Below are 27,955 nucleotides of genomic sequence, written 5' to 3' on the forward strand. Positions count from 1 at the left end.
TACTTTTACTACTCGAAATTTACCAAACACGCTAAAAATAAAAAAGATCTTTTTTCATTGAAAAATGATCTTTTTTTATCAAAATAATGGCACCCAAACAAACACTATTGATATGACCAGTAAAGTCGGTTACGAGTTATAAGCTCGGTAACGTGCTCACCATTATAACCGAATATTTGCCATAATCGGCATTCATCCTCACACAATAACGTCGGACAGGCAATAAATTCCCTCTCCAGACGTTACGACTTAAATCTAAACGCTCAACAACAAACGAGTATAAAAGGAAAAGCAGGAACAAAAGAAGGTAAGCAATCTTTCTAAGAAAAAGACCCCACACATATTCTCTTACTGACTTGAGCGTCGGAGTGCCTTTTGCAGGTACCCGATTCTTCCACTCTTTCTTTATACCGAGGTTTTGGATCGCGTCTTGGGAATCCACCGACCTTATCAAGAGGACGACCTATCTGGAGTGCGACCTATACCTCGGCCTAAGCTGGTAAGAACATTGGCGCCCACCGTGGGGCCCAACAATTTGAAACATCGCTTGTGCTAGGCCCCAGATTTTCCACACACCCTCATGGCGGACGTCTCCCCGCCCACTCCATCCGAGCTTCTGAGGATAGTGACCGAGCTTCAACAGGCAAATCAGCGAATGGCGGAGGATAACCAGAGAATGCAAAATCAAATCGCACAGTTAGAACAAGCTCGTTTAGGGCACCATACTAATGATGACGAAAACAACGAACGAACTCATGTTTCTGAGACACCACAAAGCAATAATGAAGAAAATCAACGGAATGAAGAAGCTCAGCCTGAAAATGAGGAAGAACAACCTGACAACTCCGCAGGACCATTCACGGCGGATATAATGAACTTTCAACTCCCCAGACAATTCACCCTCCCAACAACTTTAACCCCATATGACGGACTGGGTGATCCAAAGCAGCATGTTAAAAAGTTCCGATCTATTATGATTGTTAACGGTGCATCCGATCCAATTCTTTGTCGATGTTTTCCATCTTTTTTAGACGGTCCTGCACTTGACTGGTTTTGCTCTTTGCCTGCAGATTCAATATCCCGCTTTCAGGAGTTAGCTCGTCAGTTTGAAGACCATTTTGCAGCATCTGCAATATACCTCCATGATTCTGACTATTTGACAACTATTAAGCAGGGACCACAAGAGAGCCTCAAGGATTATATAACTCGTTTCACGAAGGTGGCTATGAAGATCCCTAATCTCCATCCCGAGGTCCACCTTCATGCCATTAAGAGTGGCCTGCGACCAGGTAAATTTCAGGAGACCATTGCCGTTGCAAAACCAAAAACCTTGGCCGAATTCCGTGAGAAGGCCAAAGGACAGATCGATATCGAAGAACTTCGCCAAGCAAGAAAGGCAGAAAAATCGGCAGTCAAGGATGATGAAAAGCCACGCGATAACAAGAAGAGCTTCAAACCAGTCCCGCGATATGAATCTTATACCCAGTTTAACACCAAACGGGATGATATAATCAAGGAGATACTAAATTCTAAGCTAATCAAACCCCCTCGAAAGGCAGGCGCTTATCCAGAAGCAAAAAACGTCGACAAAACTAGATACTGCACTTTTCATCAAAAGCATGGCCACACAACCGACGAATGTGTCATTGCTAAAGATTTGCTAGAGCGTTTGGCGCGGCAAGGCCACCTTGACAAATTCATTACAGGACATATGCAAAAGAGAGCAACGTCGAGCCCTGAACAACATACAACAGGCCCATCTTCCAAGGAAAAGGATAAAGCTCCTGCTCACCCTAGAGGGGTGATCAATTGCATTTCAGGTGGCTATGCTGGTGGTGGCCACACAAGCTCGGCTAGAAAAAGGACCTACAGAGCCATGTTAGCAGTTGAGAATAATTCTCATAATCCTCCACCGATGCAAGAAGTGCCGGAGCTGACCTTCGGACACGCCGACCTCAATTCCACTTACACCAACTATGATGATCCCGTGGTTATTTCTATCCAACTGGGTGACCTCATAGTCAGAAAAGTCCTACTTGATCCAGGAAGCAGTGCTGATATCCTTTTCTTTACCACATTTCAGAAAATGAAACTGAGCACTAACATTTTACAGCCATATTCGGGAGAATTGGTCGGATTCTCAGGAGAACGAGTTCCCGTGATGGGATCTGTGTGGTTACAAACCACTCTCGGAGAGCAACCCTTGTCTAAAACACAAGACGTCCAGTATCTGGTGGTTGACTGTTTTAGTCCTTATAATGTTATATTAGGGAGACCCTTCTTGAATAAATTTACTGCAATAGTTTCAACATTTCACCTTTGTGTTAAGTTTCCTGTGCAGGATAGCATCGTCGCCACCATCCACAGTGATTTACACGAAGCTCGGCAATGCTACAATATAAGCCTTAAGCCAGTGAAAGCCAATACCGAAGTTCGTGTCAATTCCATAACATCAGAGCAGCCAACCCTAGCCGAGCTAGACCCGAGAGCCGACTTTCAAGAGCGCCCTGTACCAAATGAGGATCTAATAAAGGTCACCCTGACTGACGATCATACGAAGTTCACCTTTATCGGAGCGTCACTGGAAAAAGGCGCAAAGGAGAAGCTGATTACATTCTTACGCCAGAATACCGACTTATTTGCTTGGACCTCGGGGGATATGCCAGGAATTAGTCCATCAGTAATAACACACAGGTTAGCAGTCAACCCAACAGCCCGACCAGTTTCCCAGAAAAAGCGGAACCTCGGAACTGAAAAGCGAGCAGCCTCAATGTCCGAAGTCAACAAACTCATAGACGCCCAATTCATCCGAGAACTGAGATTCACAACATGGTTGGCCAACATCGTTATGGTAAAAAAGAATAATGGTAAATGGCGCATGTGCGTCGATTTTACTGATTTAAATAAAGCATGCCCCAAAGATGCTTATCCTCTACCCTGCATAGATACTTTAGTTGATAACTCATGTGGATATGGTACGCTGAGTTTCATGGATGCATACTCTGGTTATAACCAGATCTTTATGCATCCATCAGACCAGGAAAAAACAGCTTTTATAACTGAATGCGGTAATTATTGCTATAATGTTATGCCTTTTGGTTTAAAGAATGCAGGTGCAACATATCAAAGATTAATGAACAAAGTCTTTGAGCAGCAAATAGGCAGAAACGTCGAGGTCTACGTCGACGACATGGTCGTCAAAACAAAGGTCGGCCACCCACACATAGAAGACCTCGAGGAGATATTTACGCAAGTCAGAAAATACAACATGAGGTTAAATCCTGAAAAATGCGCTTTCGGTGTTCAAGGAGGAAAATTCCTCGGATTCATCTTGACAAGCCGAGGAATAGAGGCTAACCCAGAAAAATGCCAAGCTATTCTCGACATGCACAGTCCTAAGACAATTAAAGAAGTTCAACGACTGACAGGCCGTTTAGCTGCATTATCAAGATTCCTACCATGTCTAGCAGCTAAATCCTTTAACTTTTTTCAGTGTTTAAAGAAAACGGCAAGGCACTTTTCTTGGAATGAAGAATGTGAAGAGGCATTCATGGGCTTAAAACAGTTCCTGTCTAAACCACCTGTTCTGCAGAAACCAAAGCTCGGTGAACCACTATATTTATATTTATCTGTAACTGATGTGACGATTAGTTCTGTTATTATTACAGAGAATAACAAGGATCAACAGCCGGTCTATTTCGTGAGCAAGTCGCTGCAAAATGCCGAGCTACGCTACCCAATACTCGAGAAGCTCGTCCTAGCACTAATCTTCTCGGCGAGGCGCCTCCGACCTTATTTTCAGAGCCATACAATCATCGTTCGAACAGCACACCCACTCCGGCAAATACTCTCCAAGCCTGAGTTAGCAGGACGACTAATTAAGTGGTCCATAGAGCTGTCAGAATTTGACATTCATTATCAACCTAGAGGGTCTGTTAAATCACAATGTTTAGCAGATTTTGTTGCTGAACTTTCATGCCCAAACTCCGACGATAAAGGTCAACCTTGGACCTTATTCGTGGACGGTGCTTCAAACCCTCAGGGGTCAGGTGCAGGAATACTACTTGAAAGCTCAGACGGCATAGTAATCGAGCATTCTCTCAGATTCTCCTTCAAAGCAAGCAACAATCAAGCTGAGTATGAAGCCCTCATTGCCGGGCTCAGGTTAGCTATTGATTTACATGTTAAAATTCTGAAAGTTTACTGCGATTCTTTATTAGTCGTCCAGCAAGTAAATCATAGTTTTCAGACAAAAGATCAGATCCTATTAAAATACCTAGACATCGTCCGGAAGCTATTAAATGATTTTTCAAATATTGAGGTTATCCATATACCAAGAGAACAAAACCATAGAGCAGATATTTTATCAAAACTAGCCACTACACAAACACAAACTACAACACTTTTGCAGTCAACTTTAAATAGGCCAAGCATCGATATACTCAATATCCTAAGCATGATCAATGAAGGAAGTTGGCAACAACCCTATATACAATATCTCCGTAGTGGCTCTATTCCAGAACAAATCAAAGATAAAAATAAATTCAGGCGACAAGCCTCCTTCTTTACATTAATGAATAACATTCTGTATAGGCGAGGCTATTCTCGACCTCTGTTAAGATGTTTGGACAGGACAGAAGCCGATCTTGTTTTGTCAGAGGCCCACGAGGGCATTTGTGGAATACATTGTGGAGCTCGGAGCTTAGCACAGAAGGTACTCCGGGCAGGATTTTACTGGCCGACGATATGGGACGATAGTAGGCAAAAGGTCAGAACCTGTGACAAATGTCAGAAGCACTCGCCGATGATTAATGTGCCTGCCGAACAACTTCATCAATCAGAAGTGAGCTGGCCATTCAATAGATGGGGAATCGATATTCTCGGGCCATTCCCCACTGCCCCAAGACAAATGAAATATTTGGTAGTCGCAATAGACTATTTCTCCAAATGGATTGAAGCACATCCTTTGGCGAAAATTACATCATCTCAAATGATAAGTTTTGTTTGGAAAAGCATAATTTGCAGATTCGGTGTACCAGGTCACATCATAACCGATAATGGTCGGCAGTTCACTGACCATAGTTTCAAGGAATTTTTGCAGAACCTAAAAATAAAGCAGCATTTCTCCTCGGTGGAACACCCACAATCTAATGGCTTAGCAGAGGCCGCTAACAAAGTCGTCCTCCAGGCACTACGAAAAAAGCTCGATGATGCGAAAGGATTGTGGGCTGAGCTCGTACCAGAAGTACTATGGGCATACAACACCACAGCACACTCAACGACCAAAGAGACACCATTTCGTTTGGTCTATGGATCCGAGGCAATGATCCCTATGGAAATATCACAAGACTCTCTCAGAACCCTGACCGAACATCATGACGAAGCTCGGCAGGCAGAACTCGACCTTATTGAAGAAATTCGAGAAATATCAGCCATCCGGCACCGAGCACTACAACAACAACTTAGCCGACGACATTCACGCAAAGTACAGCCGAGAACGTTCAGCACTGGTGACTTGGTGTTAAGAAAAACTGAGCAAGCCCGCCGACCTTCTTTCCACGGAAAACTCGCCGCAGCGTGGGATGGTCCATACCGAGTATGTGAAGTGCTGGGGCGAGGGGCTTACAAATTGGAGCAATTGGATGGCACAACAATTCCAAACACATGGAACATCAACTCTTTGAAACAATACTACAGTTAGCAAACAAACCAGTACTCTTTTTCCTACTTTGAGGATTTTTTCCCAAGAGGTTTTTACTCATAGAGGTTTTAACGAGGCTGGTCTTACTGAATAACGTTGTGCAGGTACTATTACTGATAAAGTTTAATCTTTTCATACAGCTCAAATGCTCATTTATTTCTGTTTGAAGTATGAACAAGGCTATTTCATAAAACTACGATATACCATAATCATTAAATAATAATACCAATAACACCAAAAGTCGCATCATTATACTACGGATGCGCAAGCAAACCTACACGGACATAACAGTCATTAAGCCAACATAAGGCTACCAGCTAAACGATTAGGAAACAGCAAAACCTAATCGCACAGACTACAAAAAGCACATATAAGAGTCTTTTAACAAAAAAAAAAAAAAAAAAAAATCAGTCGGCCAGATTCTCATCTCCCTCCTCAACAGTTTCTTCGTCATCTACAAGCTTCCCCTCCCGAACTATCTTTCCGGGATCCATATCAGAAAAGTCTCTATCCGGAGCAAGATACCTTGCCTGGTTAACAGCCCTCTGAAATCCCTCAGCAAATGCATCCAAAATATCACCTTGTTTATTATTTTCAAGCTCTTTCATTTTTGCCGATAACTCAACAACTCGGTCAGTTAGACTTAATAAGTCACTTTCTTTCTTTTTCAATAATCCAGAAATATTTTCACGACATTCTCTTTCCACCTTCAAATCAGTTTCAACCTCAGAAAGTTTTTTCTTCAACTCAGTCAGACTCGACTCTTTTGACACTAACTGCTCTTTCAATTCAGTGATTTGGGAAAACTCACAAGCTGCTCTCCTATGCCTTTTTTCTTGACTACGCCCAATACTGGCAAGTCGGAAGCCTAACACCTGAGATTTCAAAGACAATGTCTGTTAAAAAGAAAAAAGAAGCAAGACACAAAATATCAAAACAGAAAAGATACTTGATGTAAACCTGCAGGAGCTGATCTATTCCTATATCTCCAACCTCTTCTACCCGGCTCATGTCTGACACAGTTTGAACAATTTCGTCGGCTACAACACTAAAAGGGAATTTTTTACTCCACACTGAACCAGACTCTCCTTCTTCTTCGAATACATGGAGCTTCTCTTGCATTTTAGTAAAATTTGATAAATCCTCAAGCTGAAGGCTATTGTCTTTAACCAACACCTCGTCTGCATTAACCGATTCCGACTTCCTCTTTTTAACACTATACCCTTTTTCTTTGGCTGAGGCTGGTTGACCTCGGTACCACCATCAGCTTTGTCAGCATTCGAAGACGAACCATCAAAGTTTTTTGCTTTAAAACGAGACCTTAAGCTCGAAGCAGTCACTCCCGGAAAGTTACCAGCTGCAATATCATAAAGAATTGCTCAGTCTATAAGTTTATCAGAAAAATTTAAAACCAAAATCCCCCCAATCACTTACCAAAATATTCTAAAACAGCCAATTTATTCTCCTCCCACAGAAGTAAGTCAGACACAGATATCAAACCACCCCTATCCACCATCTCAATCAGAAATGAGATAATACACTCATTACGGCCATTGATGAGTTCTGGACCTAGTATGTGCTGCGGTTGGCAACACCAATACATGGGAAACTTCTCCCCCAGATGCTCATCAAGGCCCTTCCATACCCCCTTCGCTTGGAATAAAGAAAAAAACAACTCCAACTCTGCCTCAATCTCAAGGAAATCCATCAAAGCTTGGAAGCATCTGATAAAGGCCCAGCCATTCGGATGTATTTGAGAAGGAGCGCAATTCATTTGTTTCATCACATCGCACTCGAAACTAGAGAAAGGAAGCTTGACCCGCAGTTCCTCCATCACACAGCTATACATGTAAAAATTTTCAAAATCCTTTTTTCTATGAAAAACACGATCAGATCGATTGCATGGCAACAACTCTACCCGAAACCCAGTTCTTACTATCCTTCCCAAATTTACCCTATCTACACTCTCCCTATCAGAAAATAGTGATGCCCGTATATGTACATCTTGATCAACCCAACCATAAGTCTCATCATCTTCAACACCAGAAAATAATTTTTTCTTTTTATCACTCATTTTCAAAGAATAAGCCAGTAGAGAAACTAGAAATAATAGGAAGAAGAAGCAGTTTTACTAACCTCTAGTGCTCATTCTTCTATAAGAGTTTCCACCTCCTACTCAAACACGGTAAACGTGCAACAAGTCTCACTAAACACTAATTTAATTCAACTCTTCAGTTCCACAGTTACATCCTGACCGTTAAACTAAAGCCACATTAAACGGTTAAAAAGCCTCATAGGAAGTTGAACCAAACCATAATAATTACATTTCACATCAACCAATGACTCATCGCAAGATTACACCTCACCTCTTCGAATACCAAGGGTTGTAAATAAAATTGAGACACGTTGATCTGGGGGCTCCACACGCCGAACTATAACTCGCCAATTAAAAGCTCAACCTGTCTCCACCAAGTCAGGCCAAGCTTGGGGGCTGTGATATGACCAGTAAAGTCGGTTACGAGTTATAAGCTCGGTAACGTGCTCACCATTATAACCGAATATTTGCCATAATCGGCATTCATCCTCACACAATAACGTCGGACAGGCAATAAATTCCCTCTCCAGACGTTACGACTTAAATCTAAACGCTCAACAACAAACGAGTATAAAAGGAAAAGCAGGAACAAAAGAAGGTAAGCAATCTTTCTAAGAAAAAGACCCCACACATATTCTCTTACTGACTTGAGCGTCGGAGTGCCTTTTGCAGGTACCCGATTCTTCCACTCTTTCTTTATACCGAGGTTTTGGATCGCGTCTTGGGAATCCACCGACCTTATCAGGAGGACGACCTATCTGGAGTGCGACCTATACCTCGGCCTAAGCTGGTAAGAACAACTATAATAAAAAATAAATATGATGACATATATTTATTCAAAAATAAAAGTTGTACATAAAAAAGTAAACTTAAAATATAGTACAAATAATACAATTCTTTGTTAAGAAGGATTTCTTTAATGATATTCATACTACATAAGTTATTTTTTTAATTTCAGAAAAAGAAAAAAGAATAAAATTTATTTTGTTATATAAAGAAAATTTCTTACAATGTCAATCCAATCTTATTCGTGAAGCTAGACTATAGACATATGAAATTCGAATACTAGCACAACACAATAAAGGATATACAAACACAATTTTTAACTTTGGTTAGACACAAACATCATAGTTTATAATAATATTTTAATATTTATTAATATCGAAACAAAAAAAATTACCTTTTAAGTAATTTTTAATTATATAAATTATTTTAGATATTTTATCTATCAATATTTATAATACATGTTATTTTTAAATTTAATCAAAAACATATGTTTAGAATAATCTTAGACAAGACGATATGTAATTTTATTTGGATGTATCTAAATGCGTTAAAAATAATTTTTAATTTTTTATTAAAATATAATTTAAAAATATTATTTATATATTAAAATTAACTATTAAAATTAATTATCAATATATTTATGTATAAATACATGTATTATTTAATTTATTTTTAATATATATTTATATTTTAATATATATTTTATATTAGTGATTAATTTTAGTATCTGATTTTGATATATACCTAACACAGTGAACATAAATAGATACCTAAAATACACATATGATGTAACACAAAGCAGGAGGAAGTCCTACCGGAGGAGGTTACCAGCTATAGCTTCACTAGTGCTGTTTGAAAAGGATTTGTCCCCTCGAGGGTTGAACTCCTTTCTTGGTTTGCGTTAGTCGGAAGGGTCAACACAAAGGATCGACTGTGCAGATTACGGGTTATTGACCAGCAGGACAATAGGTGTCTTCTCTGTGGTAAGCCTGTGGAAACCGCGTATCATCTGTTTCTTAGTTGTGAGATTACATGGCAGGTGTGGTGTGCTTGGCTAATGGCCTTTCAACAAAGGTGGAGCTTTCCGGGTACTTTGAAGGAACATTTTGAGAGTTGGACGAGCTTTACAGGAAGGAAGGTAGATAGGAAGAGATGGTTCACTGGATTCTTTGCTGTTATCTGGACAATTTGGCTAGAAAGAATGACAGGCTCTTCCGAAATAAGAGTTCAAGAGTAGGAGACATTATTAACAGATCATTTACGTTCTACGAAGAATGGAGTGGTGCTAAGCCCTTTGGGTGTTGATGGCCGGGTCACAGTGTCTAGGAGTTGTAGGTTATCTTGTTTTATTCTTACTATAGCTTTGCTATCTGTTCCACTCTGCTGTGTTGAGCTCCCTTTGATTCAAAAAAAAAAAACACAAAGCACAACAACATTTATACAATGAAGTGTTCTTAGTTGGTAGCGACAAACTCTCAAATAGGGACAAAAGTGGATCAGACTATGTGATGAAAATTTAGGACTTGACTCATTTTAAGTTCAAGTTGGCTTGTCTTGTTTTATTAAAGACTAAATTTAGACTTTTTGTACTACTTATTAGTTTAAAAGGTGAGGTTAGGCTTTAAAAAAAAGTCTACGAAATTTGTTGGGTCTACTCGTCCAAATATTTTTATAAAAATAAATTATTTTTATTTTGGACTTTTCACTTTCACTCATAATAAACTCAAAAGAAAACTAATCAAGTTGGATTGGTCTAGTGGTTAGTTTATTAGTCTGTTTAAATAAGAATTGGAGGTTCAAATTCTATTTTGTGCATGCAGTAACCTATTGGCTAGCGGTAAACCATTAAATAAAGTTCGGTAGCGTAGCAAAATAGTCCTTAACTCACCGAGTTAAGAAATGCCATAAAAAAAAAACTCAAAAAAAACTAAAAAATCAATTATCAAGACTAATTAAGATTATAATTTTTTTTGTTCAAAAAAAATTTTATGTTTTATAAATTATAAATATAATTATGATATGTGACTAATAAATAATACATAAATAAATTATAATTTACAAATATAAATTTAATTTTTTTAAATTTATTGTTTTACATTATAATTTATAAAATACACTTTTCAAACAGACTCATCATGGAGTTTTAAACAGGTAGGTCTTGAATATGAAAAAATCTATAAAATATAATAAACCTAAACTTAAATTTTATATGTACAATATGAACTAAACTCGTTCAAATCAAAATTTAACTCGGCCAATTTTCAACACTACTCACAAGTCTCAATTAGTGGAGAGAGAGAGAGAATGATTGGAATGGGGCGGATTGCGGAACACGGATTGACGGCTTTGTGTAGTTTCTAATTGGCTGAGCAGTCAACATAGCCAGCCACCACAATTCCACATACTCGCATACTACAACTAGCCAACTACTATCCCGGTATTGCTTTCTCTAGGATCTACCTTTGTATTAATGATTTGGGTCGGCACAGTCCTGAACATCTTAAAAATTAATTTTGTGTGATTTTATTAGGTTTAGAATTAGATAAAGGTCTTAAAAATAGATTTTGTCATTACATGACGAATTTGATTTCACTTGATTTATATACATTCTAAAAGAACTAAAAAAGATATATATGTTTTAAATTAATTTTAATATTATGTTATATTAATTATAAGTTTATTATTTTATTTTTAATCTTATTGAATTAGAAAATAGATCAAAGAAGCATCAAATTAGAATTTATGAACAAATTCAAATTCAAATATGGATATCAACTTTTCGATAACAAGTTTCTATAAATAAGTGTATCATAAATAAATTCTTTTATAAATTATTGTTAAGGTTTTAAAGACCCGATTTTCACTCGATTTAGACCCAGTATAGTTGTGCCCCGAATATGTTTAGGTTTCATCGGGTTTAAGACCGGATTAGGATCTAAAAAATAAATCCGATGTATATTTAAGATTGAGTCTAAATAAGGATAAACCCGATTTTACCCAGCCCATAAACACCTCTAGTTTCAACCATAAATGTATTCTTACAAGTAAATAAATTTAGCTAAAGTAAAAACTAAATTTAAAAATTTTTTTTAATAAAAAAAACGTTCAAAGTTTATAATATAATATTATAAAAATACTATATACATACTAAAAATTAACTATTAAATAGTTTATACATATATTTGTGTATAAATATATAAAATAATTTAAATTATTTTTAATATATATTTTATATTTTGATATATATTTTACGTTGGTAATTGATATTTTTTATATCTAACATAGTTAAAATATTAAGTATATAATAATTTCAATTCTTTTATTTTAAATTATTTAGAATTATTTTGATAATATTTTCAATAAAATATGACTTTTTTTATTAATCTAATTTTGATATATTAACCATATAAAACATTACAGACAATTATTTAATTGTATATGTTTTTTTATTATTATTTGCACAATCAACATTAAAAATAATTCTTTTACTTATAAAACAATAGCAAAAATGACCATAGTGAAAATAGTTATAAAAACTGGTATCTAAATAAATTCTCCAAAATTGATATGTCATTTTAGTTTGACGATATTTTGTTATAAATGTACCTTTTATTGAGCATAATATGTCTAAATTTAGGAATTGATTTATTAATTTTAGAGTGAAAAAAACCACTCGTGTATGATAATCATATTGACATCTATAACTTTCTTATGGTCTCATACTAGTAATACAAATTACAACTTATAAAATTACTTCTACTGATGAACCAATTCAAAATGTATTACACTTAAATATCAAGCAATTACTAGGCTATCGTGATTCTGATGTGTACATGTTGATTTTTTTTAAAACATCAATGCCACATAGGCAATAAAAATTATTATTTTAAATATTATTATTTTAAATCAATATTTAGTCAATAATAATTTACATCTATATTTATAGAAATTTCAACACATAAATCACATAATTTATATTTTATTTACTAGAATTTATATTCATAAGTTAATACATTTTGTATTCATATTTACTAAAATTTGTACACATAAATTAATAAAATTTATTTATTAAAAGTAATTTAATATTAATATTGATTAATTGCTTATCAAAATTGTTAAAATCTACTAATTAATTTCCAAAATTTTCTATTTTTAAAATATATTATATAAATTAAATTAAATCAAGTTTTAAAATATTTAATTAATTAATCTGATATAAACAATTCAATTAGTAATTCAAAGATTAAACTATTAACTTAGTAACTTAGTAATATACCTTAATTGGGTGGATATTAGTGAATTAAATTAATTTGATAACTATGATATGTTAGAGTTGCATCTACATCACATCATCACCGTGCTACCAAATATAATATTCAATATCTTAAATTAATTTTATTGTGAGATAATTAAAATTTTAAAATTATCATTATAAGATAAATTAATATTCTTTATTTTAAGAAGATGACATTATTTTGTCATTTTTTTTATGAAACAGGAGGTTTAGAGACCCCAACACACGGAAAAAAAAAAAAGGAAAAGTTTAAGGTCAGTAATTTTATTAAATTCTGATCAATATGTAATGAGTAAAAAAAATGAGTAATTTTATATTATTAAATGAAATTTTATACCATTAAAAACATCATTAATAACTATTTGATAATTACAAATCATAAAAATTATTAATTCCTTAGCACTCCTCAAATAAAAAAAAAATAAAAAACAGGAAAAACTAAAAATTCCTATAACGAAAAAGATCAACACAGTCCATATCAAGAGCCAATCTAATATCAAAATGCGAGCTTTAAATAAGTGAAGGCTAAAGGAGAGGTTCTGTCCTTTCCATATCTACAACATAATTTGCCTCCTTCATAGTATATTAGTATTAAGAGACCAACCAGAAAGAAAGAGAGACGAGTCTCATTTTATCATTTAATCTGTTTGTTTTGAGCTTAATATACATTGGATCCTCCATTAATCTAACGAATCAAAGTGACAAAAGATTTATTTGTATGAGAGAGACATTTTTTAGGATCTATTTAAATAGGTAGAGTTTATAGTAGTTATCATTATGTTAGTTACAATAAACAACTTTAAAAACACTTAAAATTAAAATTACACGTTTTTTTTATATTTTGCTAATACTTTTTAATTTTATTTTTAAATTTAAAAGGGTTATCAAATAATAAAAATGTTACTTTAATTTTGAGAAAATAAAAAATATTATTTAAAAATGTTTCTTTAATATGTTTGTCTTGAACTTGATATACATTTAGATCTCTCCATTAATCGTTAATGAATGAAGGAGCTTTTTTCGGTGGAGAAAGAATAATCTGGACCTTGAAGGACCAGGTTATAAATTCAAATAATAAAAAATGCATGGGTTGGTTCACAAATAAAGCAGAATAACGGTTGAGAGGAATTTGAAAGAAGTTTAGAATTTCTTATTACAAGAAAGCATCAACGGCACACCATAGTGGAAGAGATCCAGTAATTGAACTCCAAAACCTTAATCAGAATTTTTCGATTCCAATGGGGGAGAAACACCGCGATGCCGCATCTCAAACTCCTTCCACTACCACCGACTCACCCGCATCTAAGCCTACATCAACGTGCCACCGTGCCGGAGCTCTGAAGCGCAAGGCCAGCTCCCTCTCACTATAGCGCGTCAAATCCGCATGGTGTCATCGTTGCATCGTCTTTCCCGACAAGTTCTGCCGCTTGTTTTGCTTTTGTTCCGGCGGATGTGAAACACTCGGAGCACGGTTTGGGCATGGATTCAGTGCCGCTGGCTGAAGAGATCTGAAAGAAGAGCAAAACATAGAGATTTAGAGAAGAGAGAGAGCTCGCCTCGCCGTCGTCGTTGCCGTCGCCACCGCAGTTCATCGCCTCTCCAGATCTGGTCACAACGCCCAAGTCTCTGAGGATGTTCCATTACAACCTCCTCGACGAGACGCAGAACAAGCTCGATTACATCCTCTCTCTCTCTCTCTCTCTCTCTCTCTCTCTCTCTCTCTCTCTCTCTCTCTCTCTCTCTCTCTCTCTCTCTCTCTCTCTCTCTCTCTCTCTCTCTCTCTCTTCCTCGAGTGTCACCTCCATATTCTTGTCTTCAAGTCTGGCATGGCCAAGTTCATCCATCAGTGCATATTAGGTCTTTTTACATCTTTTCACATTTTTTCTCAATTTAGGATTTTTAAATTCCTAATTTTCTATAACTCATGTTTTTTTTTTGTTTTTCTGTGCTTACTTTAAAAGTTTAGAATCTAATTTCTTAAACATTCAAGTAGCTCAAAATTTTAGTCTGATCTCTTTGCTGATTTCTAGGCTTTTGATAAATTATTTAATTATGTATCTAGCTTGGTTGAAATGATTGTAGATGAAGGATGATTTCAAGAAATGACACAAATTTTACTGTGAGCAGCTTTTTCACAGGCCACAGAGGAGATTCATTGAGCTGGAGGCTCTGGAAAAAATATACAGGAAAGAATAGGTTTGTTACTTGCTTTGCACATCTAAATTAAAGCAATATAGTTGTACTAAGGATACTGAATTAGATATGCTTTGGACATCTCACATGTTTACTCAGATTGAGAATTGCTAGTAAAAATGAAATCAGTAAACCTTGTCCCCAACCTGATTTATTCAGATTAGAGCATTCATTCAAATCTTGTGTGCTGTGTTTTGATTCTTCCATATTCAATAACCTCTCTGATTTGAACTTGGTAATTGTGAAAAAGGGTGACAATGATTTATCAGTCATTTCTCCCATTGATACTTGTTTTTCTAAATTCACCTAAAATGTGAGGCAATCAGGATTGTACAAGACTGGTATCACCTTGCAATTGGGATGTTTATTCATAAGGTTTTTTGTCAACTATGTTTTTTGGATTAAGTGTGTAACACCCTAATACTTTTAAATTGAGTTAAGCTTTATTTAAATTATATTTAGTAGCTGATATTCAAAATCTTGTGAAAATTTTCTTTTAAGACAAATGTGAAATATTTATATAAAATAATTTATAGATAAAAATATTGAATAATTAGTTTTTATTAGAATAGTTACTAGTTGAAAAATATAAGTGGATTTGAAAATACTAACATGAAAAATTGGTGTGCTAAACTATGAAGGTACAACAATGACAAGCTTTACTCATACCAAATAAAAAAGGAAACATAATAGTTACAATTGCAATCAGTCAATAAGGATAAAACAAGACACATAGGAAATTCTAATTCTCTTATTTTGTTTAACTATGGCTAAAACAATCGCATATTCTTCCTTCTTAAGGTAAACGTTTAATGTTTTGTATCTACGTCCTCGATAGCTTGCTCCCACTAGTGCACCTGTCTTTTACCTCAACTGTATTGATTCGTACTGCATCATTCCTGAAGATGGTACGGAGAGAGGGGTGAGAAACAATAGTTTCTCAGTAGTTTATCTATATGGTGTCATCGTATCCATCCCCAGCCACTCCGAGTTTTATAATAAAAATAGTGATGATGCAATGTTATTCAATTATTATTTTCAAAAGTCTTGATTAGTCGGAGTGGTGTGACTTTTAGATGCTTCTCGTTTACTTATGTTATGACATGTGTAATGCATAAAAAAATGCCTATAGCGTTAAAACATATAAATATAAACTCATAAACTTTGGTATGATGTCCTCATAGGCCATAAAGCAAGGCAAAATAAATAATAAACAAGAGAAAAATAGTAACATTGGCATAGCTAAGTCAAATAGAATAGATCTGAATAAAATAAAGATCTTAAACAATATCACCCATCGAATAAAAATGAACTTTGGATAAAAGAAGCATCTTTGAATGAAATAATAAACATACTCATAAATTAAAAAAGGATAAAAGAAGAACAATCATGATCACACTTTTTATTGTACTTTTCATTACTTTTTCTCGTAGTTTTTATGGAAGATATTGAGCTCAAACCGGTATAAAAGGTGGGAGTCTCCTTCCCTTACCGAAGGTTCTTATCCCAAACGTTTTGGTGATCACCTTCCCTTATCGAAGGATCATCTCGATCGATCACCTTCCCTTACCGAAGGATTATATCGATATCTTGTCTTTGGGGGTCACCTTCCCTTACTGAAGGATCATTCCCTCAATTCAATTTACAATCAAGGTTATTTAGACATGCACAAGAAAAGAGTTATATCAACAAAGATATCTTATTATATAAAATTGATGGGAGTCTCCTTCCCTTACCGAAGGTTCCCAAAAGTTTGCCGACCACCTTCCCTTACCGAAGGATCATCTCGATTTCTTGTCTTTGGGGGTCACCTTCCCTTACCGAAGGATCATTCCCTCAATTCTTTAATGCAGATAAGATTGTTATTATAATGCATAATGTGTATGAAGAAAAGAGACATTATATCATGACGTGCAATGCTAACATATATGTTCAAAAAGATTTAAGATATGACATATAAAAATTAGCACAAAATTTCCTACCTCGAGTGAAGTTCCGCTAGGTATTCCGATGCAAATAGATGCAATTTGTTAGTAAAGAGACTTGTTTCATGGCTAGACTTTGTGTATACTAGAATATTTTGTATAGAAAAAGAGAATAGAATGAGAAAAAAATGATCAAATAGCTCTCAGGTATGTGCAGATTATGTTATAAGGCATTTAGGTGAAATCTTCAATCTGGATCGTCACTTTGTGAGCCCTATAACTTTTTCTACGTTTGGAATTTGTAATTAGCTATTAGATACAAACTTATAGAGAATTGAATTATCTTTAAAACAAATCTTAAATGAAGTCAATCGGATAACCACAGCTTGAGATATTCCTAAAATACTGTTAGTATATCAGGCTGGCTGATAAGAGTGCGATTTTCTACTCTGAACTTGTAACCGATTTATCTACCTAATTTAATTTGAATTTGATTTTATACTGAACTTAAGGAATAGAGCTAGTATTCTTATCTTTTCATATAACTAAATATCATTCAAATCTAATAAATGTATAATTAATTATGACTATATTTTAAAAGGTTGTTTATTGTCGGTTAGAGATTTACTACCACTAGTACTCTCATATGTTTAAATTTAAAATTCAAATCTTAAATCATTACCATTTTAATTAATTAATTAGTTATTAAATAATAATTTGATTCAAAAAGTTGGGATGTTACAAAGTGTGCTAACCATAAGAACAGCTTCATTTGAGCTTTGGCACTATCTAATATGTCATAGTAGTTCATGGTGTTGTGCACATTGGAAGAGACTCCCTTTTGACATCTTCTAGTCTTTTGCTCTTTGCAGTGCAGCTTCAACACCATGCTCGACATTGCCTTCAGACATTTCAGTTGATCTTTGTACATGTAATTGAATCACTGGTTTTCATTCCTGTAAGCACTCATTTTAACTGATAAACAATATTTGTCTGAATGCTTAGTTGTGCAATTTCATTTTAGTCTTAGCCATGCTAATAGTTTTCTTTTATTTTTCCTGGGTTATTTCTTCATATTATGATTGGTATTCTGTTCTTTCTCTTTGAGTTTTATGATGACCTGCTACTTGCCCTTCATGGTCTTGATTCTTGTCTGGTTGTACAAACTCTCTCTCTCTCTCTCTCTCTCTCTCTCTCTCTCTCTCTCTCTCTCTCTCTCTCTCTCTCTCTCTCTCTCTCTCTCTCTCTCTCTCTCTCTCTCTCTCTCTCTTCTCTCCTCTCGGGTTTAGACATTCACTGTTTTGATTTTTGCTTTTGACTATATTGGATAACTGTTTCCTTTTGAGGCCTAGTTTAAATGTTGTTGGCTAAATAGGAAATTGTAATAAGGAGCTACCGCTTAAGTAACACTACTGGTGTTTAATAAATATATTGGTCATAATCCCTTGATGTTCATAACAAGCTAATGAGTTGGATTAAGGATGCGGAATCAAATGTGCCTGCAATTGATGTGCTGGGAGGTGATTCACATAAATAAATTGGTAAAATTTCAGAGCCAAAGAAAGATGGGAACACGAATAATTCTGACTTCAAGCCCGAAGGTGTTGGGGTGTTCGAGGTATCTCAATTGAGCTAGTCACAATATTGTAGGTTCGATGTCGCGACGAAGCTGGAAGCTGATCAATCTTGTTCTTCTTTTCTTTATTAATCAGACTAGTATTTTGTGGATTATGTTGGTATATAACTTTTTAGGAATTTCGTTATCTGATGTACTCATTCTGTTCAAACAAGACACTATGATTTTTGATATACTATTACTATTAAGGGTATGTTTGGCAAACACGTTGAAAATGATAAAAGTGTGTTTAAGTTCTTTGAACGCCATTCTTTGATGTTTGGCAATTTTTTTTTTCTCTGAACGTAGACGTAATTTTGTATCCTAAAAGCCCGTTCACTTGAAGTAAGAAATTGTAGCTTTGCGCACTTAACGTGTGTTTAGGTTTGTTCCTGGTCATTATTGGTTTTAATAAATTTCTCCATAATTTTTTTTATCATTTTTAATACTTTCTTTTATATTTTAATTTTTTATTTTTTAATTAATTTTTTTATCATAATTTTGTTATAATATGAATTATTGATTTTATTAAAAATGACAAAATAAATAAAAAACTAATCATACATAACAATAGAGTCATAAGTAATAAAATGTTATCGTCCAAAATAATACTAAATAAAAAATACTAAGAATATTAAAACAATTATAGAATATTTTTTGTTTGATATTGTAAAATTTATCATTGTAATTTTTGTGTATTGTTTATTATTCTAATTTTTTATAATATATATTATTGTTCCTATTAAAAATGATAAATTAAATCACTTAGGATTTATTATAAACTCTTTTTTATTTTCTTCAAGTTTTTCCAGAAAAAAAAATTATATGTCAATATAAAAGATGAAGTTGTCCAGGAAAATATGTATTTCATTAAAATATATAGTGCTTGATCATTAAAATATGGATAGTAATTCTGGCTGGTTTTTGGGAGTATGGATTATTATTTTAAGTCTATGTTACAAAAAAAATAGTTGGTAAAAAAAAATCAATTCTTTCAAAAAAATCAATCTTTAAATAATTGGTCCAATCAAATCAATTTAAACCGGCCTGCAAATATATTAAACTTTGAGTCAAAATTTACATTTTCAATAACTGCTGTATAAATGTCATCCCAACTCGTCATTTAGCATCTTGGTTTATGGTCCTTCAAAGTCTTAAAAGTACTTTTTTCACCAAACATATTCCCATGAATCAAAATGAAGAAAAACTTATTTGTATGAGAGAGAATTTTTTTAGTATCTATTTAAACAGGTAGAGTATGTGATAATTATCATTATGATAGTTATAATAAATAACTTCAAGAACACTTAAAATTAAAATTATATTATTTTATACTTAGCTAATATTTTTTAATTTTATTTTTGAATTTTAAAGAATTATCAAATAATAAAAATGTTACTTTAATTTTGAGACAATAAAAAGTATTGTCAAAATTATATAGACATTATAATTATTGTAATAATAGATTAATTATACTACGTGTATAAAAAAAATTAATTATCAAATTAATCATTGATAACACATGTCGAAAAATAAAATGCACATTCAAAATGATTTTATCAATATTTATATTTATACAAAAATATATGATAATTAATTTTTAGTGTACATGTAGCATTGTTTTATAATATATATATATATATATATATATATATATATATTTAAGTTAATACTTAAAATAGATTCGATCTCTAAATTAATCTCTAAAAAATAAAATCAATTAAATTAGTCCCCAACTATGTTAGAGTGAGTCGAGTGTTCGTCACTTTTATAGTTCACTGGTATGGTAACCCACTACCAGGGACGGATCCAGAAATATTATTCTGGAGGGGCCAATAACATTTATAATATTAAAAAATTATACAAAAAATTATATAATGTAAAATGTATTACAAAAATATATTGATAGAGAATATATTTTAAAGTACAAAAAATATGTATGTACTTTTTATTAACGAAGTGGTCGATTCTTCGTATCATAAAATTTATCGATAATAGAATCTGTCAAATTTTTTAGTAATTTTTTTTTCAATATAATTAAAAGAAAATTAGCAAGAAATTAACCTTTCATTTTATTTATGAGTTATTCTTCACAATATTCATCGCTGAAAAAGATCTCTCAGTTGTAATAGTTGAAACAGAGAGAATTAATACCAAATGAATCAAGAAGGATGCTCACAAGAAGAAAAAAAAATTCACTTTATGAAATTTAAAAAATTTTATTTAATTAAAAAACATTAGTAATAATATCTTTTCAGATTTTTTTTAATATTATTACTTACTTTTTTAGATATTAGAAATCATTAATATTTAGGTTAGACTGGACTTTTATTTATATTAGACTAAATATTAAATAAATTTAAAAAAAATTAAATCATACTTAATAACTTATTACTATTAATTTTTTTTTAAAAAAGTTGGAGCCGAGGCCTCCACTCACCTTGTATGTCCGTCCCTACCCACTACCACGATCTTTATTTCTACTACCCGTCATGCTAGTGACATAATAATTTGCAATCTGAATCATGTTTATGCAAGAAAGAAAAAAAAAAGTAAAATATTATTTTTGTCCTTAATATTTGGGATAAATCGTATTTGTATTCCTAACGTTTAAATCGTTCTATTTGTATTACTAACGTTTATAAAAGTAATTCAATGTTATCATATCGTCAATTATACTAACAGATCAAATTGTATTTTTCAATTATTCTTATTTAGATGTATTCATTCTCAATTACGTCTCATTTGGATATGTTCGATTTCAATATTGTACCCACTATTTATGACAGGTTCAATTATGTCCCTAACAAAATGAATTATGTAAATGTTGCGGAGATTAGTTTTAAGTTTTGATGAGTTATTATACTTAATGAATTATCGATTCTATCCCAAACATTTGTATTCTAACTTAAAAAAGAAATTTTTAGAATTTCAACTAAAGCTTATGATGTGTAATTGACGGTAGGTTAATATTGAATCACTTTTACAAATATTAGGAATACAAATAGAATAATTTAAATGTTAAGGATATAAATAAGACTTATCTCAAACGTTGGAGACAATAACAATAATACTTTACTTAAAAAAGAAAGAAAGAAATACTTATAAATGATAAGCAGATTAGAGTTTATGCAACTCGGACTCATTTTTTGTAATTTTGAAAATTTGTCATACTAATATAGACATGAGTTATGCTATTACTGACATTATTGGTTAATGTTAGTGAATTATAAAGTGACAAAAAAATAAATGTAATTATTTTAATATTTTTTAGAATTAATTTAATTAATTTTATTTTTTAGAGACTAATTTAAAGATTAAACATTTTTTTAAAAAAAATTTTGAATATAAAAAGTTAAAAATGTTATTATATATTTATGATTTAATTATTCTGTTGGTCTCTATAGTTTTGCGAAATTTTTAATTAGGCTCCTGTACTTTTTTTTTAATTAAATTCTTACATTAATTTTCTTTAATTGGATCTTTATACTTATTTTTTATTTGGGTCACTCTACCATTTTTTAGTTAAATCCCTATAAAATTAAGCCAATTATTATTAAGAGAGATCTAATTAAAAAAAATTGATACAAAGACTCAATTAAAAAAAATATATAAAAACTTAATAAAAAATTTTATAAAATTATATAGACTAACAGAATAATTAAATTTATATTTATATATAAATATATATAATTTTATTTTATTTTTAATATATATTTTATATTTTAATATATATTTTATTTGAATGACTGATTTAGCATTGTTTAAAAAAATATTAACTCTTTAAATATTACTCTTAATTACACTGATCCCTATCTACTACTACTCGCGCACAAACCTCCCTGTCCCTTTCATTGCATCTCCGTATCTATCCCTTCCTTTCTGCATCTTCTTCTGCCTCTGCACACAATACACAAAAACACACCTTTACAGACACCATATATCTCTCCCTCTCCCTCTCCCTCTCCCTCTCCCTTCCTTGAATTGTGTGCAAGTTTCTACCACCACAAAAACCACCTATTCCCTTTTCTTCCACTCTTCTTGCTTCTCCTACAAGATCTTATCCACCACACCCAAACCCAATCCAATCCAAAAAAAAAAAAAAACTCTGAATTTATAGCTTTTCCATAATGATTCCCCATCTTCTAATCTTTTTACAGCGTCACAGTGACTTTTGAGTAACCCAAACAAAGCACATAACAAACACTAAAACATATACAGACATATATATAAATAGTGATAATGGATTCAAATTCGCTTCAAGGCTATCAACTTGAACAACAACAAAGCAGTAGTTCTGGTTTGCTTCGTTATCGCTCTGCACCGAGTTCGCTTCTCGCGAATCTCACTCCAACTTTCACTGAATCCCAAGCCTTGCTCTCGAGATTAGCCAATAGTAATAGCAGTAGCAGCAAAAACAATATTTCCAAAAACGATACCGTTTCACATAGCTTCCAAGAATTCCCAGATACAAACACAAACACAAACACAAAAACAAACAATAAGGGTTGTGATTCGAAGGGTCTGAGGCGGATGAATTCTGGAGGGCGCGGATATGGTGGTGGTGGTGGATTGCCACCTCACTACCCAAGGAACACTTCTTCTTCTTCTTCTTCTTCTTGTTCATCTTCAATGGATGGGTCTTTAGGGTTGGTTATGGGTTCAATGGGAATGGACCAAAAAGGGTTTGGCGTTTCTTCTTCTTTAAATCTTCTCAGGCAGAATAGTTCCCCTGCTGACCTTTTCTCCAACGTTTCATTTCAAAATGGTATTTAACTTGTAACATATTTTTATCTATTTTTTTTTCCTTTTAAGACGTGATGTTTTCTTGTTACTGTAATAGAGTGGAGGATTTGTTACTATTTAGAATCTAATCATCATCATAATGAGTATTAGTTAGATGCTATATGTGTGCTTAATGAAAGAGCAATCAATTAGGAATCAATGAGATTGGTGGGGACATTGATTCAATCCAATTTATGGTTGTTTTGAATCTCATGATCCGAATTATAGTTACATGGAGGTTGATGAAACTTTTCAAATCTGTTTATTATTTACCTTACATGGTATCACAGCATTTATATTTAGTTAAAATTTTTGCAATATGATGAGCTTATTCATTTAGATGTGCTATGTGTTAATTGGTATTTGTTCCTTAAGCTTTTAGGAGAATTAATCCTTTCCTGAAACTTCAATATCGAATGATCTTTATCTATGCTTCGTTTTTATAGTATTGTAGATCCAAGATTGCAAATTATGCTTATGTTTTATATAAATATGTAATAACTAACTAATTACTTCAATTTGAGGATCTAGAATATGATATCTGACCTTCCTTCTTATTATATTAAGACAGTAATTACTCAGAAGAAGTTATATGTTTGTAAATTGTAGGATTTGCTACCATGAAAGGTGTCGGGAACTATGGTCATGTTAACAGCACCAGCGAAGAACTTAGTCCATCGATGAACAGATTGAAGAATCAGATTAGCTTCTCATCAAGAACTGCTTCTTCCTTGGGAATGTTGTCGCAGATCTCCGAAATAGGGAACGAGGAAATTGGGGCAAATAGCCCTGAAGATGGGAGGCAGGGTGGTAGCAATGGTGATGCCTTGCATTACAGCCCCGGATTCTGCTATGGTTCTTGGAGTGATGCACCACAACACTCTGAAAACCTCACTGGCTTGAAAAGAGGGCGAAGTAGCAATGGAAAGTTGTTTCCTGATGTTCAGGTATGCATCTATATATAGGATGTTCACTTTTATGATCTTATTCTTTCACTTTGATTTCTTGCTCTTAATTCGAACCAATTGATGTACTCAGAATGGAGAGCTAGGAAATCAAGTTCATATGCTATCACATCACTTGAGTTTGCCGAAAACTTCATCAGAGATGATTGGTATGGAGAATCTGCTTCAGTTCCCAGATTCTGTTCCTTGTAAAATCAGAGCGAAGCGAGGCTGCGCTACTCATCCCCGAAGCATAGCTGAAAGGGTAGGACTTTGTCTATCTCCAAAATACAATTTACGTTTTCAGAAGAATCTTATTATCTTAACTATGACTATGAGCATTAAGAATGAGTTATATTTAACTGACTTGTCTAAATAGCTCAGAATAAGACACAAAAACATCATTTAATCTAATATAGCCAATCCCAGAGAAACAGAACTTTATTATTGTTTTGAAATGGAAAGCATCTTAATATCTTGTGAGGATGCATCAACTATGATGGAATGAAGAAAAATCCTTTCTTACTTCAAAATAAAGAGCAGCACATTATTTAGACTGTATTGAATTTATGAACTTGCAGCATATTATACACGATTTTAAGGACTAACTAATTTCAGGTACGAAGAACACGGATCAGCGAACGAATGAGGAAATTGCAAGAGCTGGTCCCAAACATGGACAAGGTAAGAACAAATGATAAGTCTGGTTCTTTGAACTTGAAATATGTGTGTGTGTGCATGCATGCATGTGTGCGTGTTTGGAAAATTAACATTCTTCATGTTCTTGGCAGCAAACCAACACAGCAGACATGTTGGACTTGGCGGTTGACTACATTAAAGATCTTCAGAAACAATTCAAGGTAACATAAAGAGAGAATTTGATTTAAGAACAAAATTTTCCACCCCTTAATCTTACTCTCCATGTTTTTACATTGATTGTTTTTCAAAATTACTTGCAGAATCTAAGTGAAAAGAGGGCAAACTGCAAATGTATAAGCATGCGGAGAGCAGATACAAATCAAATTGTTTAAACCTTCTCTACAAGTAGCACAGAAAAACTATGCTAAGATATGGTTAGGATCGAGAACTATACATCATCTTCATCCTGAGAAATAATTAGAAAAATAGAAGCTAATATAAGATTTGTTGTTGCTTTTTAATGATTGTAACATAGAATGCTAGCTAGCATAATAGCTTTTAGCTCAAAGGTTATTTCTTTAAGCTAACGAGGTTTTCGTTATACAGTCAACAAAAATCATAATAGTATAAATCTGTATTTTTGTATAGGAGAATTGTGTAATAAATGTATTCCGTTTTAAGGGAATATACTGTTTTTATTCATATAGATATATGAAATTTTTTATTAGGGCAAGTTACTTAAATAAATAGAATAGAGAAAATATTTACCCAAATGTGCAAAACTGGTTCTTGTTACCTGCATGTGCAAAAAGCCATTTCTATGTAATCCGTGGCAACCCACCACGGTTTCAAAACATGCATAAACCGTGGTAGGTCCCAGCGGATTATGGCCAAAAGATATAGAGTGTAAACCGTGGTAGGTCACCACGGTTTACTAAGGAGAGATGGCGTGCATAAACCGTGGAGAGTCACTACAGTTTATGAAAAAATTTGTTTGCACATAAAATATTGTGGGTCACCACGGTTTATGTGTGGTAAATAATGGCCAGAAAACCTTGTTAATTTTATGTCCAAGAGACACAACTTATTTTTTATTTTTTTTATTATTCTTGTTAATTTTTTATAATTATATTTTTTATTATTATATTTTTCATCTCAAATTTTTTTAATGAAAAAAATGAGAATAAATTAGATTTTCATAATTTGTTCTAGTTTATCACCAAGCAGAATTACAAGAACACAAAATTTTGTGTCTCTGTCCATCAGTGTCTTGTCCTATCCTATTTTCAGTGTCTTATCCTATTTTGTTGTTGAAAACAAAGGCAGCCTAATAAATACACACTATATAGTACATTTTATAAAGAAAAAAAATCATCTATTTCTATTGAATATTTATAATAAAATTTTTTCGTTCTCTTTATGTATTATTGACTAATATATACTATAAAATTTTTACATGTATTATCAATTATTTTTTCATTATGTTTATCCCTATTTTTCATTTTACACGATATTTAAATATTTATTATACTATAAAAAATATTAATGAACATAATAAAATAATTACTTATTAATAATTTTTAGAGTACTCATTAATATTCTTATAATATAATAAATATTTTTATTTTAAATTTAACAAATACTAATGTATCAATATACTTATATGTGAATTTATTAAATCTATATAAAAGATTTAATCAATAAGCATGTTAATGAATATTAATATACCAATATTAACAAGTAATTATTTTATTGTATTCATTAATATGTTATAGTGTAATGAATCTTTATTTTATAAATGAAAAAATAAAGATGAATATAATGAGAGAGGTCACCTTAAGTTTAAACGAACTTTTGAGTAGTTTTTATAAGTTCGCCTAAGATTTTGAAAACTTCATAAAAATTTAAAAAAAAATATAAAAACACAGATTCCAAACATTAATGTTAGTGTAATTTATTTTTAAAAATATTTTTATTTTATAATAGAAAAAAATCCAAAAATTTCATGGTGTTTATTATTGGAGTCTAATTTTTTTCTAATTTATTTTACATAAAAAATTTTAAATATTTTAAATTTATTAAATTTCATCATTTTAAATTAAATATTAATTTTTTATTTTTTAGTAAATAGACATCAATTTTTTAAGCACTATAAAAATCATTTTCTTAGTATTATCTGATATTTTTTTTCTATTGTACTCTTTCTATTATAAAAAGCTGTTGTTGATAAGACATAATTTAAGATTCTGCTCATAAATTTATTGTGGTAATAAATTCATTTTCTATTGGACATAAAATTAACAAGATTTTCTAGCCATTATTTACCACACATAAACCGTGGTGACCCACAAAGTTTTATGTGCAAACAAGTTTTTTCATAAACCGTTGTGACTCTCCACGGTTTATGCACGCCATCTCTCCTTAGTAAACCGTGGTGACCTACCACGGTTTACACTCTATATCTTTTGGCCATAATCCGCTGGGACCTGCCACGGTTTATGCACGTTTTGAAACCGTGGTGGGTTGCCACGGATTACATAGAAATGGCTTTTTGCACATGCAGGTAACAAGAACCAGTTTTGCACATTTGGGTAAATATTTTCTCTATTCTATTTATTTAAGTAACTTGCCCTTTTTATTACATATATATGATGAAGATGAATTCTATTTGTCGCTTCTTATTGTATTAGTACAGCATTCAAAAGGCCTATGCTCTCTTTCGTGGCAAGTGGAAAGCAGGGAATTTGCGGTCCAGTTTGGATTGATTTTGAGTTAAAAATTCATCTGATCTAAACACTAATTTTATTTGCGATGCGGTTTGGATTTGATGTTTTTTTTTTTAAAAAAATAATCGATCCAATCTGATTCAATTTCAAGCGGTTTGGATTGGATTGGATTGAATTTGCGGTTTTGTAAATTAAAAAAATAAAAAAATATATAACAAGTTTTAACATCAAATTTTAAATAACTAACAATGA

The 27,955-nt window shown here is 32.8% G+C and overlaps 2 protein-coding genes across 3 annotated transcripts; both read left to right on the top strand.

Moving 5' to 3' along the window:
- Nucleotides 1–580: 580 nt before the first annotated feature.
- On the top strand, nt 581–5,701 carry LOC140176781 (uncharacterized). Its single transcript, XM_072208325.1, has 3 exons — nt 581–2,851; nt 3,155–4,164; nt 4,594–5,701. The coding sequence occupies exons 1-3, from the start codon at nt 581–583 to the stop codon at nt 5,699–5,701; spliced, it is 4,389 nt and encodes a 1,462-aa protein (XP_072064426.1).
- A 16,722-nt stretch (nt 5,702–22,423) lies between these two features.
- Nucleotides 22,424–25,750, top strand: LOC112727651 (transcription factor bHLH130). 2 transcript variants are annotated; one of them, XM_025777510.3, is made up of 6 exons: nt 22,424–23,377; nt 24,004–24,341; nt 24,433–24,603; nt 24,957–25,022; nt 25,130–25,198; nt 25,298–25,750. In XM_025777510.3, the coding sequence occupies exons 1-6, from the start codon at nt 22,852–22,854 to the stop codon at nt 25,367–25,369; spliced, it is 1,242 nt and encodes a 413-aa protein (XP_025633295.1). In that variant the 5' UTR covers nt 22,424–22,851; the 3' UTR covers nt 25,370–25,750. The 2 variants fall into 2 exon arrangements, with proteins under 2 accessions (XP_025633295.1, XP_025633296.1); XM_025777511.3 differs by having other exon boundaries at nt 24,965–25,022.
- The last annotated feature ends 2,205 nt before the right edge of the window (nt 25,751–27,955 follow it).

This window comes from Arachis hypogaea, chromosome 12 (assembly GCF_003086295.3).
Source record: "Arachis hypogaea cultivar Tifrunner chromosome 12, arahy.Tifrunner.gnm2.J5K5, whole genome shotgun sequence".
In the NCBI taxonomy this organism is placed as follows: Eukaryota; Viridiplantae; Streptophyta; class Magnoliopsida; order Fabales; family Fabaceae; genus Arachis; species Arachis hypogaea.

What these genes read in the sequence shown, in the direction of transcription:
- LOC140176781 (XM_072208325.1), top strand. Translation starts at nt 581, where the DNA reads ATGGCGGACGTCTCCCCGCCCACTCCATCCGAGCTTCTGAGGATAGTG. An exon ending in GGTTGGCCAACATCGTTATG is followed by an intron (nt 2,852 to 3,154) that starts GTAAAAAAGAAT and finishes GTCTTTGAGCAG; the next exon opens with CAAATAGGCAGAAACGTCGA. An exon ending in GCCCTCATTGCCGGGCTCAG is followed by an intron (nt 4,165 to 4,593) that starts GTTAGCTATTGA and finishes CATTCTGTATAG; the next exon opens with GCGAGGCTATTCTCGACCTC.
- LOC112727651 (XM_025777510.3), top strand. Translation starts at nt 22,852, where the DNA reads ATGGATTCAAATTCGCTTCAAGGCTATCAACTTGAACAACAACAAAGC. An exon ending in TGGTCCCAAACATGGACAAG is followed by an intron (nt 25,023 to 25,129) that starts GTAAGAACAAAT and finishes TGTTCTTGGCAG; the next exon opens with CAAACCAACACAGCAGACAT. An exon ending in ATCTTCAGAAACAATTCAAG is followed by an intron (nt 25,199 to 25,297) that starts GTAACATAAAGA and finishes AATTACTTGCAG; the next exon opens with AATCTAAGTGAAAAGAGGGC.